This window comes from Phasianus colchicus, chromosome Z, assembly GCF_987193195.1.
Source record: "Phasianus colchicus chromosome Z, bPhaCol1.hap1.1, whole genome shotgun sequence".
Lineage (NCBI taxonomy): Eukaryota > Metazoa > Chordata > Aves > Galliformes > Phasianidae > Phasianus > Phasianus colchicus.
In genome coordinates, this window is record NC_143476.1 from 75514979 (window position 1) to 75529197 (window position 14219).

Below are 14219 nucleotides of genomic sequence, written 5' to 3' on the forward strand. Positions count from 1 at the left end.
GATTTTGGAACTAAGTGCTGTAACTTGTTAAGGATTGCGGCAGATGAAGCTAATGTCAATGTTAGTATTTCTGTTATTTGGTAGAATGAGGATTGCAGCTCCTGCGATTTTAGCTGTCTGGTGTTTGTTTCCTTTCCAACAAGCTAATTAGAGTACCCCGCTTGTCTCACCACGACAGTGCCATGACTGCTTTTAACCTGGTGATTACAGCCTCAGGTGATCAGTTGCAGAACATGCTCTAATTCTTCAAGTTTGCTCTTTTGTTAACATGGATAGGAACTTCATTTATTTTTGGTGAAGATTCAGGTATTAAATCTGTGAATTTGTGCAGGTACAGAATACAGTGTGTGTTTTTTTAAAGCAACAAATACGGAAATTACTTTGTATCGATGCTTATACTGATAACTGAGTGAGGGGAAAAAATGGATGGAACGCTTGTGAATTAAAGGTTGTACAACTGCAAGGTGGACGTGTTTCAAACCTATTATGAACAGTCACACTTCTAGAACGTGTGATTGAAGCAGCAGTGTTTTGAGAAAATGTGTATCTGTTCTCTTAGCCATGGGTTTATATGTCAGCTGGAGAAATAATTTCATGTTTGTGAAATGATCCTTTGCATAAGCAGAAGAGTGGATGTTGAGAAATTTATGTTTGTTACACTTGACATACTCAACCTGAAGACTTGTTTTCTCACTTTAGATATGTTAAATGACATTTGTTCTGACTAACTCTTTGTAGAGTTGTATCAAATAAGGTATCTTTCTTTTTAATATTTTAGTTATGTTTAATATTTTAGTTATGTTTTTAATTTTTTTCTTTTATTTTCATGCTTACCATGTAAAATCCTTTCAGAAAGCAACAATAAACTGTAAGTAAATGAAATGAAAGTTATCCAACAATTGTTTTGTTTCCCAATTGTATAATGCAAAATGAACTGCAAAACCAAAGTGATGAAAGATTACAATTACATTGGAGGCTTGGGGAAGGGATTCATTTAATAATTAATAGAGAAGAAGTTCAGCGGTACAGTACATGACAGTAGTAGAGGAAATGTGCTGCTGCACATTTACTTCCCTTGCAACCAGAAGAATTCACCTGCTTTATACACATAAATCTCTCCAAAAAAATGCCTCCTATTTATTTTCGTGGAAACTACAACAGATACAATAATGCAGTAGCACTACTTGGTAGAGCAAATTCTTATCTATAAAACAATATGTTTCAGCATAGTCCCCACCATTAGCTATGCAGTGATGAACAAGAACCTGTGTGCCGCGCTCATAAATATCTGCATGAGCAGAGGTGGCCCACTGTTGCCACTGCTGAAATGCACCACTCACAGCTTCCATGTGCTCACGTTGACTGTTTGGTCTCCATGAACATTCACCAAGCATCAATGAATGTCAGTGGCTGCCATTTTTTCTGCACGAGGGAGTTTGGTGATGTGTGTCTTTGTTCCATATGCACTTCCATGTGTGACAGCGTTTTGTCAGACTGCTCCTCTGCTGCCATCTATTGCATAGCAATGAAATACAATGGAATAGTGGTGGGAAGGTTCTACTGCCTTACCACCACCATCTGCATCTGATGTTGTGGGCTAAGATCATAAAGTAGGAGGTATTACTTTTGGAGTAGCTCTCATGTAATGACGAGTCTTCCATCAAGGTAGAGTCTGTCATTACACTGAATGTAGAAATCAATGTATGTATCATCCTTTGTTTACATAGTCGCTTAAATTGCTACAGGCTCAGGTTAAACATTAGGAAACTGGACAAGCTTGAGTCATTCCGCAAGAACCTAATGCGACAGATGCAGGGTGCTGCTCTTGAGTTGGGGCTGTTCCAGACAGTGTACAGTTGGGGAGAAAAACTTCTTGAGAGCAGCCGTGCTGCGATGGACTTTTGAGATTCTGATGGTCAAAATGCTGTGTGTGAGCCAGCAGTGTGCACTTGAAGCCCAGATGGCCAAAGCTGTCTTGGGCTGCATCAGCAGAGTGCTGGCCAGTAGGGAGAGGGAAAGGATTGTCACTCTGTGCTCTGCCCTCATGAGGACCCATCTGCAGCACTGCATCCAGGTCTGGGGCCTCCAGTGCAAGACAGATGTGGAGATGTTGGAGGCGGTCCAGAGTAGGGCCACGATGATGATCAGAAGGCTGGAGCACCTCTACGAAGAAAGGCTGAAGGAGCTGGGCTTATTTAGCTTGAAGAGAAGGCTCCAGGGAGACCTCATTCTGGCTTTCCTGATACTCAAAAGGGAGGCAGACTTTTTGCATAGCCTAATAGTGATAGGACAAAGGGGAGTGTCTTCAAACTTAAAAAGAGGGGAGATTGAAGTTAGGTGTCAGGAGAAAATCCTTTACTCAGAGGGCGGTGAGGCCCTTGCATGGGCTGCCCAGATAAGCTGCGAATGTCTCATCTCCAGTGGTGTCCAAGGTTGGGTTGGATGGGGCTCTGTGCAGCCTGAGCTGGTGGATGGCCCATAGTAGGGGCCTGGAACTTGTTGATCTGCAAGGTCCCTTCTGACCCAAACCATTCTGTGATTCTGTAATGAATCACAGGCTGAATTCTGTGGAGTGAGGTAGGCCAATGCTGTGAGGAGTAGTGTGGGTACTGTTTATTCCCCTATACAGTGTATAACAGGATTTCTCAAAGTCAATTCTACTATTTTTTTGCTGTGGGTTTGTTTTTTTTTTTCCCCTTTAGTGGGTAACTTAGAGTGGGAATGGTAGAACTTGATGTTTCGTCTGAAAGCCGAAAAAGCCCCAAAACATTCTGTCAATTTAAATGATATTTGGAAGCAGCATTCTTTCATCAATAATAGCATTAGAGCTTGAAACACAGAAAAGAAAATCAACTGTGCTTTGAGATTTGAGGTTTTCATGCTGAATGTTTTGACTTTCAGACAGTTCAGTGATATATTACTTATTTAAAATTTAAATGTAGTAGTTACAGCAAATGAAAAATGCCATGTAATTTTTTTTGCTCTGTTCATAAGAGATGCTAAATAGATTTATGATTAAGAAAATGTGAAATGGCTAATTCATTCACAGTTTTTTTGGGTGGGTAGAAGGAAATTTTGTTTTCCTCACTGAAAATGTTTGAAGTCTATAGCATCCAGCACTTTGCCTTCTACTTGTTGAAGTACATGCAGATGGTGTGTGAAATTGGTAAACACAGAGTAAAAGTGTTCTATTGGGTTTCCTTAATTTTTACACGCAGTGAGAAAAGATTTCTCAAAACCTTATTTAAATGAATTCCTTAAACTGTTTAGAATAAATCATTGTAACCCTGATTTATTGTTCTTGATTGTATGTCAAAATGGCAAACCTACAACACATTTTGCTTTGTGTGTGGGGGGAAGTTGCATATATTTTCTGGCTTTTTAATCCTATTTAAAGGAGGTCTTTTTCATCTGTTTCATCAGAAATTCATAGTCCATCCTCAGCATCTCTGGGTGACTGCAGAAGACATAGAATTGTGGCATCACAGCAGATTGGAAGTTGAGCGAGTTGAGGGTAAAAATTTTTGATACGATTATTGACAGCTGTGACAGATTACATATTTATTCAAAACAGTAGAGATTTCTATTTTAAACATGAAAATCTCAGAAAACGAAAGTAGCATGATTTCAGAAATAAAGAAACTTGAAGATATTTGCATTATTTTGGCATAAGGAAGAAGAGGACTTTCATTATGATGTAGGAAGAGAAGAAGTATAATATTTTAACATGGAAGTTCTCGCATACCACTAGAAATGCAGAGAATGCATTACTCTGTTAAAATATGTAATGCGAGTGGTTTTTAAGCCAGAGTAGATAAAGATAAACGGGACTGAAAGCTTGCATGCAGAGTGTTAATGCTGTGTTTGGGCTTTTGTGTAACATCGGATGATTGAAGGCCTATAATGAAATACTGAGTTAGTAAATACAGTGCTGTTGGCAGCTGCTGCTTTGTGAAAAGTAGTATGTATTTGAATAATCCGAATTTTTATGGCTTCTTTCACAGTTTGTTTAGTCTAGCCTTAGAAGAGAAACAAAGAAATATACCATCAGATATTTCTTTCAGGGGAGAGGGAGAGATAAGAGAGAGAACTTAATTTTTAATTACTCGAATTATTGTAACATCTTTATTTTAATTTCTTTAGACTATGTCTGAATGTATCCAGCTCTCATTTGCTGTTTGTAGAATTGGCATTTACACGGTAAGGCAATATTCTAACTAAGTAACTTTTGTTAGTGTTAACTCCACTACGCGAAGTTACATAGTTTTTTGGGGGGATCGGGATTAATTAATGCAGTTAGTAAAATGGGTTTGATTTATTAGTTTCCATAAACAGAATGCAGCATGGCTTGTCCAGTTGGAGCTTTTTGAATGCAAGGACAGAAAAAAAGTATTTTTCACTTCAATTAAAAAGTAAAGAGAAATCCTACCAACCTCTTGAAGTAAGAAAAATTGGAATTCTTACACATGAGTTACTGAGAACTCAGGCCTGTCTTAATGGCCGAAGGGTTTGTATACTTTGCTCTGAAATATCCATTATGTTTACGCAATGTGGTGTATTAAAATGTTAGCTAAATGTATATGCTGTTGTAAACTTAGCATTGAGTGCCATAACGTTATCCAAGTACTGTTGTTAAATCTCCCAAATCTTAATAAAGTCATTCCAAAGAGAAATGTTATTTCGTGCTATTTCAAATGTGAATGTCCCAAATATGCTGATTTCCTTTAAATTTTACCTTCCTCCTAATTGCTTCTTTTATTTATGATGAAAATAGGTAAAAATTGAGTAAGCTCCATTTACATGTTGTATATACAACACTTGCCTAAATTGTGCTTCGAATCTTGGAGCTTTTGGAGTGAGAGTGCTGCTCTTACTGTTAATACAATACAAAACGTACTTAGGAAGAAGTATTAACATGAAACACGCCATTTCCTATTTTGCTAGGTGGTAAAGGCCAAGGGTGTGCGACTTTTGAACAGCAGCGATGCTGTTCAAAAGCCATACACTCATGATGCTTACTTGAGAACTGAACCACGAAGCTTAAAATTTGTTTTTATTCCTAGAATTCAGTACCAAGTGGGATTTAGTGTCTCCCAGAGTGTTCCTTCCACACCTTTCTGTGACATTTGCTTGTATTCCATTTTCAGCATCTAATAGACTCTGTTGTAAGTAAGAGAACATAACAGATTTGGAAAGTATATACAAAATACTCCTGGAAAAAAATGCTACTTGCATTAAAGTAATTGTTTAACTGTGGTATTTAAGATCCTTAGCAAGATTATCTTTCTCCAAATTCTTACATGATAAGAGTATGCTTATCTTGAAGTATCAGAACAGGCTACAGCATGAGGTTTTAATGGCTACAAAGTATGCAGATCATCTGCCAGTTCTTTAAAAGGCTATATTAAGCTGTTCAAATTCACTTGAGAGTCCAAATATAATTGTGTGTATTGCAGAATCGAGTACAAGCAATATGTAGAGCAGAATAGTCCCTCTGATAATAATTTCTTCTGTTTAGGTTTAAAATAGATAAATTTGGTGTTCTTACTGCAGCTCGCTGTGAAGTGATGGTAGCTGCAGTTATAGTGGTGGCTGGATAATTGACATTTTGTCATGGCCTTTAGTCAGACATAACCCTTAATTTCACTGAACGTTTTATATTACAAGATACAAATAATTTATGAGAGCACTGAAAGGGATGGATTTCCTTGACTGCTAGAATTGCTAGTGAGGAGGCTGATGAGTACACTTTAGAGCATACAGAGATGCACTGCTGTGGACCAAGTATAGAGAGAAGACACCCTCTATGTGTTAAGTGTATGGGAAAGCTAAAAGAGCTGCTGTGGGAAAATGCTTGTTGTGTACAGTACTTGCTTATAAAAAAATACCCGCTGTTAGAAAAGTGGCTTTCAGTTGATCCAACTAAGGAGAGTGTCTGAATGGCTTTGATTTCTATATTAAGGAAGAGAACTGCTGATGTGAACACTATGCGGAAATGAAGTGTGATCGTTCCTCTCTCCACATTTTGTTGTCTCCTTGCTCAGTCATGTAACTCAGTCCCTGGATTTGTTGCTCAGCTATGCGAGCAATCTGTCAGCTTGCAGATACAGTGCTCGGCACTGATAGTCAAGAAGTAAAACAAAACATTGTATTTTCTGTCTTATCAATCCTTATATCTTGTATTGTGTACTTTCTACTGCATGCTGTTTTGAAGATTTAGCAGATTAAAAAAAAAAATTTTGGGGGGGCAAAAAACTAGGCAGTTTGTCAACTACCAGTCCTTAGTAATGCCATGTGTTCAGTTTGTACTGTATTATTTGGACACTTCCTGTTCTGCATGTCCTTGTACAGCACTATAAGTATCTTGTAAAGACTTGTAGTCCTTTGGACTACAGACGTCTCAATTGTTAGTCTGTTATCAGGCTGCTTATCAGTAACTCTCTTGAGTACCCATTACTTCAGCTGTACTACTGCATTAACGAGGCTTCCTGTTTTTCAGGCCTGTACAGATTACGAGAAGGAGGAAGGGTTTATATAGATATCTATATCAGAAGTGCCTGTGTCGCTTTCAGTTGCTGTGACTAAGAAGCTAAAGCTTTGTTTTCTTGAGCTAGGGAGAACACAGATCCTTGCAAAACTGCAGAAAGATATGGTACCCATTTAGGGTGGTTGAATCAGATGAGATGTAGATTCAGTTCTTGGGAGAAGGAGAAACACAATGATGGTTAATGTGAAAACTGCATAGGTATTTGTAAGGAACTGATGATGAAAGGTGTCCTAAAATCAAAGCATTATAAGGAACTGAAATGGAAAGTTTGGTGTTAGAAAACAACCAACAACCAACCAAGCAAAATAGAGCTCCATTTCCTGTGAGCCTGACACGTCTAGTACCATCTTGGCAGATGTACCAGCCTTTTCAGACTTTCTTTTTCTGCTTCACTAGTATATGTGTGCTAGGAACAGGTAGATATGTTGGTTTCTGATTTTCCATGGTTGTGGAGATTGTAAGCTCATAAGAGCTTGTAGCAAAGCTTTGCAGACATTTATGCTGTTATCATTAACTGCTTTTCTTTGTCTGATGCATTCTTTTTAACCAAATGAAAACAGTAGTGAAATGACTGCAAGGAGTCCAACCTACGTGAACTTCAGAGGAAAATAAATTAAAGTTTGCTTGTAAAATAGTTTTCATGGTGGTATGTTGGCTACCTTTGTAACTATTTAGGGTTTCATATACATTGTGGATACATGGTTGTATGCTTACACATTGTATCTGGAAGGCCCTCTGATATTCTGTACTAGACTTTTTATCCTGTAATACATCCCCTGTTCTCTAATGTCCCCAGGAATAAGCAAAAAGACTACTGATTTTCCTGTTGCATGTTGTCATGGATAACAACAAGGAAGGAAGCCTCTGCAGTGGCAAGAACCATGCAGAAAAACTTAGGAAGCCTGATCTGGGATGCATTAGGAAGAAAAAATAGAAAATAAGACTTTCCATTCTTGAAAAATTAGAAAGTAATCATTTTCCTTGATTTAAAACATGGCATCAGTAGATAAACAATTAGGGAAAACTCATTTAAAACATATTTCAGATGACAAAAAGCCCTCCACAGAGCTTTCTCCTCACATGCCAAGTATGGCAAAACTGATGTAGTCCAGCTTCATTGCATCAGTGTTGGCATCTTCTTCATGAAAATGATGACTCATGGGTACTTTGGTATTAGTAGCCTTTTGGATTGAATTTGTGCACTGAGATGTGGGAATAAAAGATGTTTTATAAAGCTGTAAAGCTATAAAGTTTATAAACTGTGTAGTTTATATATGGTAAGCGTAGTAAATGGTGCAAATGTTGCGCTCTTAGTTCTCTAGTTTACTTTGGATTAACTTACATTTGTCATTGTTTATAATGACAGTGATAAATTCATGTCTTGAAAATGGTTTGACTGGAAACAACTGTTATTCCAAGGAATTTTTCTGGTGTTAAAAGAAGACAGAATTAACATTTGTTCATGAAGTGGTGGAGGGAAGGCTCTTAAGAGAAGCCAGAAGCCAGCTGTGGTAGTAACTGAAGGTAGTCGTGGAAGAGAAGGTAATCATGGGAGTGTGTTTGGGAAGGTTTATGAGCCAGCCTGTGACTTACAGTATAGAAGGCTTCCTGTGCGACTCTTCCCCTCCCTGATGAGGTTTCCCGTTGGAAAATGCAAAGTTAAAGTAATAACAGAGCTCATATAGCATATCCTGTCTACTCCTCCCTTTCCCATGTCATGTCCTTGACATGAGCAGCAAAACAAAGGCACAAAAAGGCAGCAGGAAAAAATCCTTTTATGTTCTACCCTTTGGGAAATGCAGACAGTCCCATTCACAGTTACTATTGATTTGTATGGGTGGACTGCTGGAAAGGTATCAATGTTTCAGCTTCCAGCTTTAAATAAAAATAACATACCAGCAGCAGAGTATCTACTGGCAGTGACTTGTGCTTGATGAAATAGCCCCGTGTTTGATGAGAGGCTGTCTAATTGTTTCAAATGTGTAGCCATGCTACTGCAATCATGTGTGTTTGTGTATTGTTTTTTAGTTTACTTGTTTTCATTTATGCTAACCTAAGTAGTTAAAAGGGAGAATGCTCTGATGCATGAGTTTTTCTGTGTGTATAAATATTAATATAGTATGCTTCTTTCTTTCTTTCTTTCCTTCCTTCTTTCTTTCTTTCCTTCTTTCTTTCTTTCTTTCCTTCTTTCTTTCTTTCTTTCTTTCCTTCTTTCTTTCCTTCTTTCCTTCTTTCCTTCTTTCCTTCTTTCCTTCTTTCCTTCTTTCCTTCTTTCCTTCTTTCCTTCTTTCTTTCGTTCCTTCTTTCTTTCGTTCCTTCTTTCTTTCTTTCCTTCTTTCTTTCTTTCCTTCTTTCTTTCTTTCAATATATATGAGCTAGTAGACTGTTTTCCCGAAATGGGGAAAGTATTGAAGTATTGTAACTTTTTTTTTAATCAAATGGAGAAAGCCAAGGCACGTTTAGTGGGAGATCATCCACTCTAGGCCAGGAGTGAGGATGAGAACACAATTCTCTCGTCTTTCCCTGTACAAAGTTCACTGGTCAAAGTGAACTGTTTTTGAATTGCTGAGCAGCCGCTCCTTGTGACCAGAGCTCATGATATCTTCTGATCAGAGAGCTCAGAGAGCTGCATTTGGTCCAACCAATGCAGATGTAACAACATTGCTTCCCTGAGCTACTAACGGATACACTTTGTGTTGACAACCCTTTTGACAACACTGAAAAGTAGTATTTAGTTTTATTTTATTGGGAAATGCATGGTTTGCCAAATTAGCCTGTTAATTTTTGTCAGAATGAAATGTTGTCTGGCAAACTTGCATACTGGAATGGAGCTTTGTTCTGATCTAGAGATTGTTGCATCTGACCAGTCTGCTTTTTATGACCCCTTCCTGTTCAAAGTCTCCTTGCTTTAGAAAATACCATTCTTTTTCCACAGACAATTAACTTGAAGGAGAACTAAGAAAAAAGCCCAGATCGTTATTACAAGAGTCTCGCTCTGTTGAGTCAAGTTGCCTTTCAGTTTGTATTTATCAAAGCTGTGTGGTTAGTAATCATGTACATAAACATATTTTGTGTCTTCTTTTTGGAAGTCAGGATTCCTGATCTTCAGCATTGCTCTCTTTCCAAAAAAGCAGTTGAGTAACATACTGGCAAAATGTCATGTTTTGCCTTTAGTAGTGTGTCTTCATGGAACATTAACTATTCCTGTAGGCTCAAGTGGCTCCAGGGGTTATTGTGTGAGCATGCACTTAGCATCTGCTAAGCATCTCTTTTTGGTGTAGTTTTCAGAGTAGTGTTGTTAATTAAAAAAAAATAAAAAAGGAAAAATTATGATTCTAAATGAATAATGGATTTTGGATATTGAAAGTGCATATAAAAACATAGAGTTTGTCAAAATTCCAACAAACTTTTATTAGCAATATCACATGCTTGAAATTCAAGCTGGCCTATGGCTGTGGGCTTGGAAAGACAGTGTTGAAGCACGTTGGATTCCTCAGTGGGAAGTGTACAGATCAAGCACTTGGATTATTAAGGGGACATGAACACTAGAAAAGACATTTCAGTGAAGGTGAAACTTTCCTTTCATGTTTGATAGCCCAAAAGTTAGGATTGTATGTAGCCGGGATGTTTGCAAGAAAGTAAATTAATTTGCAGGGAGTCTGGCTGATTGATTCAAAATTAAGGCAAGAGATTGCCTTCTAAATATGCTAGAAGTTGCCTGCACTGCTCAGTGTGAACACACAGTCATATAGTCTACTTTGTACAAGCTTAGGAAGTAAGAATCTAATGAGTGATTTGCAAGTGGAAGTGGTGGTTAATATTTACTATTTATAGTAATTGCATACAACTGTTTTGATTATATTTATTATTCTGTTACTCACATTATTATCTGCCTGAAAGTGGTGTTGCTTTTACCATAGTGAATGTAGATTGTTTATGATTCGTCTGCAATTTGCAGACTGGACAACCACAGTTATTAGGAATTACAATTCCAGGGTGATTATTATTTTCACAAAATGACCTGTTACAGTGGAAGGGTGATCTTGGAATCATAGAATCACTCAGGTTGGAAGAGACCTTAAAGATCATTGAGTCCAACCACAACCTAACCATATTACCCTAACTAATAACCCTCCACAGCCATGTCCCTGAGCACCACATCCAAAGATTTTTAACACATCCAGGGGTGGTGACTCAACCACCTCCCTCGGGAGCCTATTCCAGTGTTTAACAACCCTTTCAGTAAAGAAGTTTTTCCTGATATCCAACCTAAACTTCCCCTGGTGCAACTTGAGGCCATTTCCCCTCATCCTGTCACCTCTCACCTGTGAGAAGAGATGAGCCCTGCTCTCACTGCAATCACCTTTCAGGTACTGAAAGAGAGCAATAAGGTCTCCCCTCAGCCTCCTTTTCCCCAGACTAAACAGCCCCAGTTCCTTCAGCCTCTCCTTGCAGGGCATGTTCTCCAAGCCCATTCACAAACCTTGTTGCCCTTCTTTGGACCTGCTCCAGCACCTCAATGTCCTTTCTGTACTGAGGTGCCCAAAACTGAACACAGTACTCGAGGTGAGGCCTCACCAGTGCCGAGTACAGGGGCAGGATGACTTCCCTAGTCCTACTCACCACACCATTCCTGATTCAAGCCAGGATGCCATTGGCCTTCTTGGCCACCTGGGCACACTGCTGGTTCATATTCAGCTGACTGTCCATCAGTACACCAAGGTCCCTTTCCATCAGGCAGCTTTCCAGCCACTCTTCCCCACATCTGTAGGATTGCCTGGGTTGTTGTAACCAAAATGCAGGACTTGACACTTGGCCCTACTGAAATACATACAGTTAACCTTGGCCCATCGATCCAGTCTATCCAGGTCCCTCTGTAGTGCCTTTCTCCCCTCAGGCAGATCAATACTGCTTCCCAACTGGATGTCGTCTGCAAACTTACTGAGGGTGCACTCAATTCCCTCATCAAGATCATTAATAGAGATGTTAAATAGAAGCGGCCCCAGTACTGAGCCCTGGGGACACTGCTCATGACCGGCCGCCAACTGGATTTAACTCCATTGACCACAACTCTTTGGGCCCGGCCATCCAGCCCGTGTTTCACCCAACAGAGCATACGCCCATCCAAACCATGGGCAGCCAGCTTCTCCATGAGAATGTTTTGGGGGACTGTGTTGAAGGCTTTACTGAAGTCCAGGCAGACCACATTGACAGCCTTACCCTCATCCACTAAGCAGGTCACCTTGTCATAGAACAAAATCAGGTTTGTCAAACAGGATCTACCATTCATAAATCCATGCTGACTGGGCCTGATCCTCTGGTTGACCTTTAACTGGTCCATGATGGCTCCTGAGATTATCCGTTCCATAACCTTCCTGGGCACCGAGGTGAGACTGATAGGTCTAGCTACCAGGATCACCTTTCCAGCCCTTTTTGAAGATGGGAGTCACATTTGCCAGTCTCCAGTCTGCCGGGACATCCTCGGTTAGCCAGGACTGCCAAAGGATGATGGAGAGTCTGCCAACTCCCTTAGCACTCTAGGGTGCAATCCATCTGGCCCCATGGACTTGTGAGCATCCAGCTTTCGGAGCAGGATACTTTTTGGAGCAGAAAGCTTTCGTGATCAGTCTGTCCATCAGGTCTTAGCCTTATTTTGTTACCGTGAGCTTAAAATCTTGTCTTTTTTCTTAGACATAAAGTCATAAAATGTCCTAAGCAGGAAGGGACCCACAAGGATCACTGAGTTGAACACCTGGCTCCACACAGAACCATCCAAGATTCAAACCCTATGTCTGAGACTGTTGTCCAGACACTTCTTGAACTCCAGCCTCTTGGTGCCATGACCACTGCCCTGGAAATCCGGGGCCCAAACACCCTCTGGTGAAGAACCTTTTCCTAATACCTGACCTGACCCTCTCCTGACACAGCTCCATTCCATTCCTCCTGGTCCTGTTGCCGCAACCAGAGAGAGGTGATCCGTATCTGCCCCTCCATTCCGCTGTGGGGAAGCTGTAGGCTCTCATGAATGTGCTTGCACTGTATCTTGGAGGCATTATTGATATAACAGTGTTACTATTACAATTATTACTGTAAATAGTTAACTTGTTTTCTAAAGACATCCTGCATTTGTTCAAGAACAGATATGTTATAAGGGAAGAAGTCATACAAGCAGGAAATAGGTGGAATGAATGCAAAGAAATGCGTCGAATGCCACAAAATTTCATGTGAGTTAGTTTTGTGGGAATAAAAGACCTCTCTAATTCTCTCCGTTAGAATATCTGTCTTTGATATGTTTATGTTATGCCTTGTTGTATAGTTGAAAAATTTGCTCAGGTATTGTAGTTAGCGGCCTACTGAATTTCATGTTGCTACAGCTTCTGTATAATTATAGGCTAGTGTCTTCAGCATGCTTTGACATTTCTTACTGGTCTAAAATGTTCCTTTTCAAGCACTTTCATTAACATAATGATTTAAGAGAGAAAGTATTCTTGAGAAGAAGGAGTTGGTGCCTGATGCATCTTCAGCAACCATAGACAGGCCTTCTTGTTGGCAAAACGGAAAACGTATCAGAGGCTAGAAGACCTTGTGAAAGGTTTGTTGCAGTCCAAAAAGCTGTGGAGTTGAACTAGCCTTGTACTGAGCATGTGGGAAAGTACCAGGAAGATAAGCAAGGATGAGTGATTTTTTTAATAAACCTTTAATGGAATTGTTTGAGTTGCAAGGGACCTTGGAGGTCATCTAGTCCAACAAAAATCCACAACAGAGCTCTGTTCAGCCTGGACTCTCATCACACTTTGTTTATTAAATAGGAAGTGTAAAGGAAGTTTGTCTGTTCTGTATCTTGGATGGGAAATTATTAAGGCTAGAAGATAGAAAGGTTGATTGTTACTAGCTGTTACTTCTAAAACTGTCTGTAGAGTTTCTGAACTTTAGAATTCAATTGCCTATTTAAAATATTTATTTGCTTATTTAAAATAGTCTGTGGACAGTAATTTTAAATCAGAGCTCGGTTCATTGTGGAACGGGGAAGAAATGGGAATTTCTCGTCCAGTCCAGAGAAGAAAGAAAGTCTAAGCAGTTGAAAAAGGCGAAATGTGATAATGTGAAGCTGTGTTGCTTAGAAAAAGAAAGGAAGAAAGACTACCCAGAAATGAGAAGAAAGTAGAATTGTAAGAGGGTGGAATAGGAAAAAGTATGTTTTATACTTCTGCAACTTAGTCTGTCACAGAAGGCACCTAAATGTTCAGTGTTTATATGGGCAGAGGCAAGTATTAATTGGAGTTTTGTGACAATTGCTTGTTGCTGGGGACAAAATAAAAGATTGAGATGGATGAGTCACTTAAGTGATTTAGATCATATATTCATTAGATTTAGGGATTAAGTAAGCATTCTCAAGACCATGTGATTGATTTCTGAGGGGAAATTGCTTGATGAAATTTTAGTTTTGTTGTGGAAGTTTGAAAAGAGAGGGTTATGGGAAAAAAGTTTGCTTCCTGGACATCTCCTTGGCTATTAATGTCTGCCATTAGAGACAGATGTGTGATGAAACCTCTAGGTAGTTAAATGAATGATCTGTGAATCAACTTTTAAATAGTAATATTTCAGATCACAGGATATTTCCAAGTTGCTGGTATTTTAAAATATTCTTGCGTCTTTCTTAATAGTCAATTTC

General features: G+C 39.3%; 1 protein-coding gene across 3 annotated transcripts in view; it reads left to right on the forward strand.

Annotated features, from left to right (window-relative positions):
• ARL15 (ARF like GTPase 15) overlaps window positions 1-14219 on the forward strand; it is a 221428-nt gene that overhangs the window by 10229 nt on the left and 196980 nt on the right. The window contains exons 2-3 of one of the 3 annotated variants that reach the window (XM_090130915.1): window positions 3424-3514; window positions 4144-4200. The exons of the other annotated variants lie outside the window; for them this stretch is intronic. Coding sequence (XP_089987041.1) covers window positions 4147-4200 — 54 coding nt within the window. The 5' untranslated portion in view covers window positions 3424-3514; window positions 4144-4146. The remainder of the gene's footprint in view (window positions 1-3423; window positions 3515-4143; window positions 4201-14219) is intronic. 3 annotated transcript variants of the gene reach the window in all.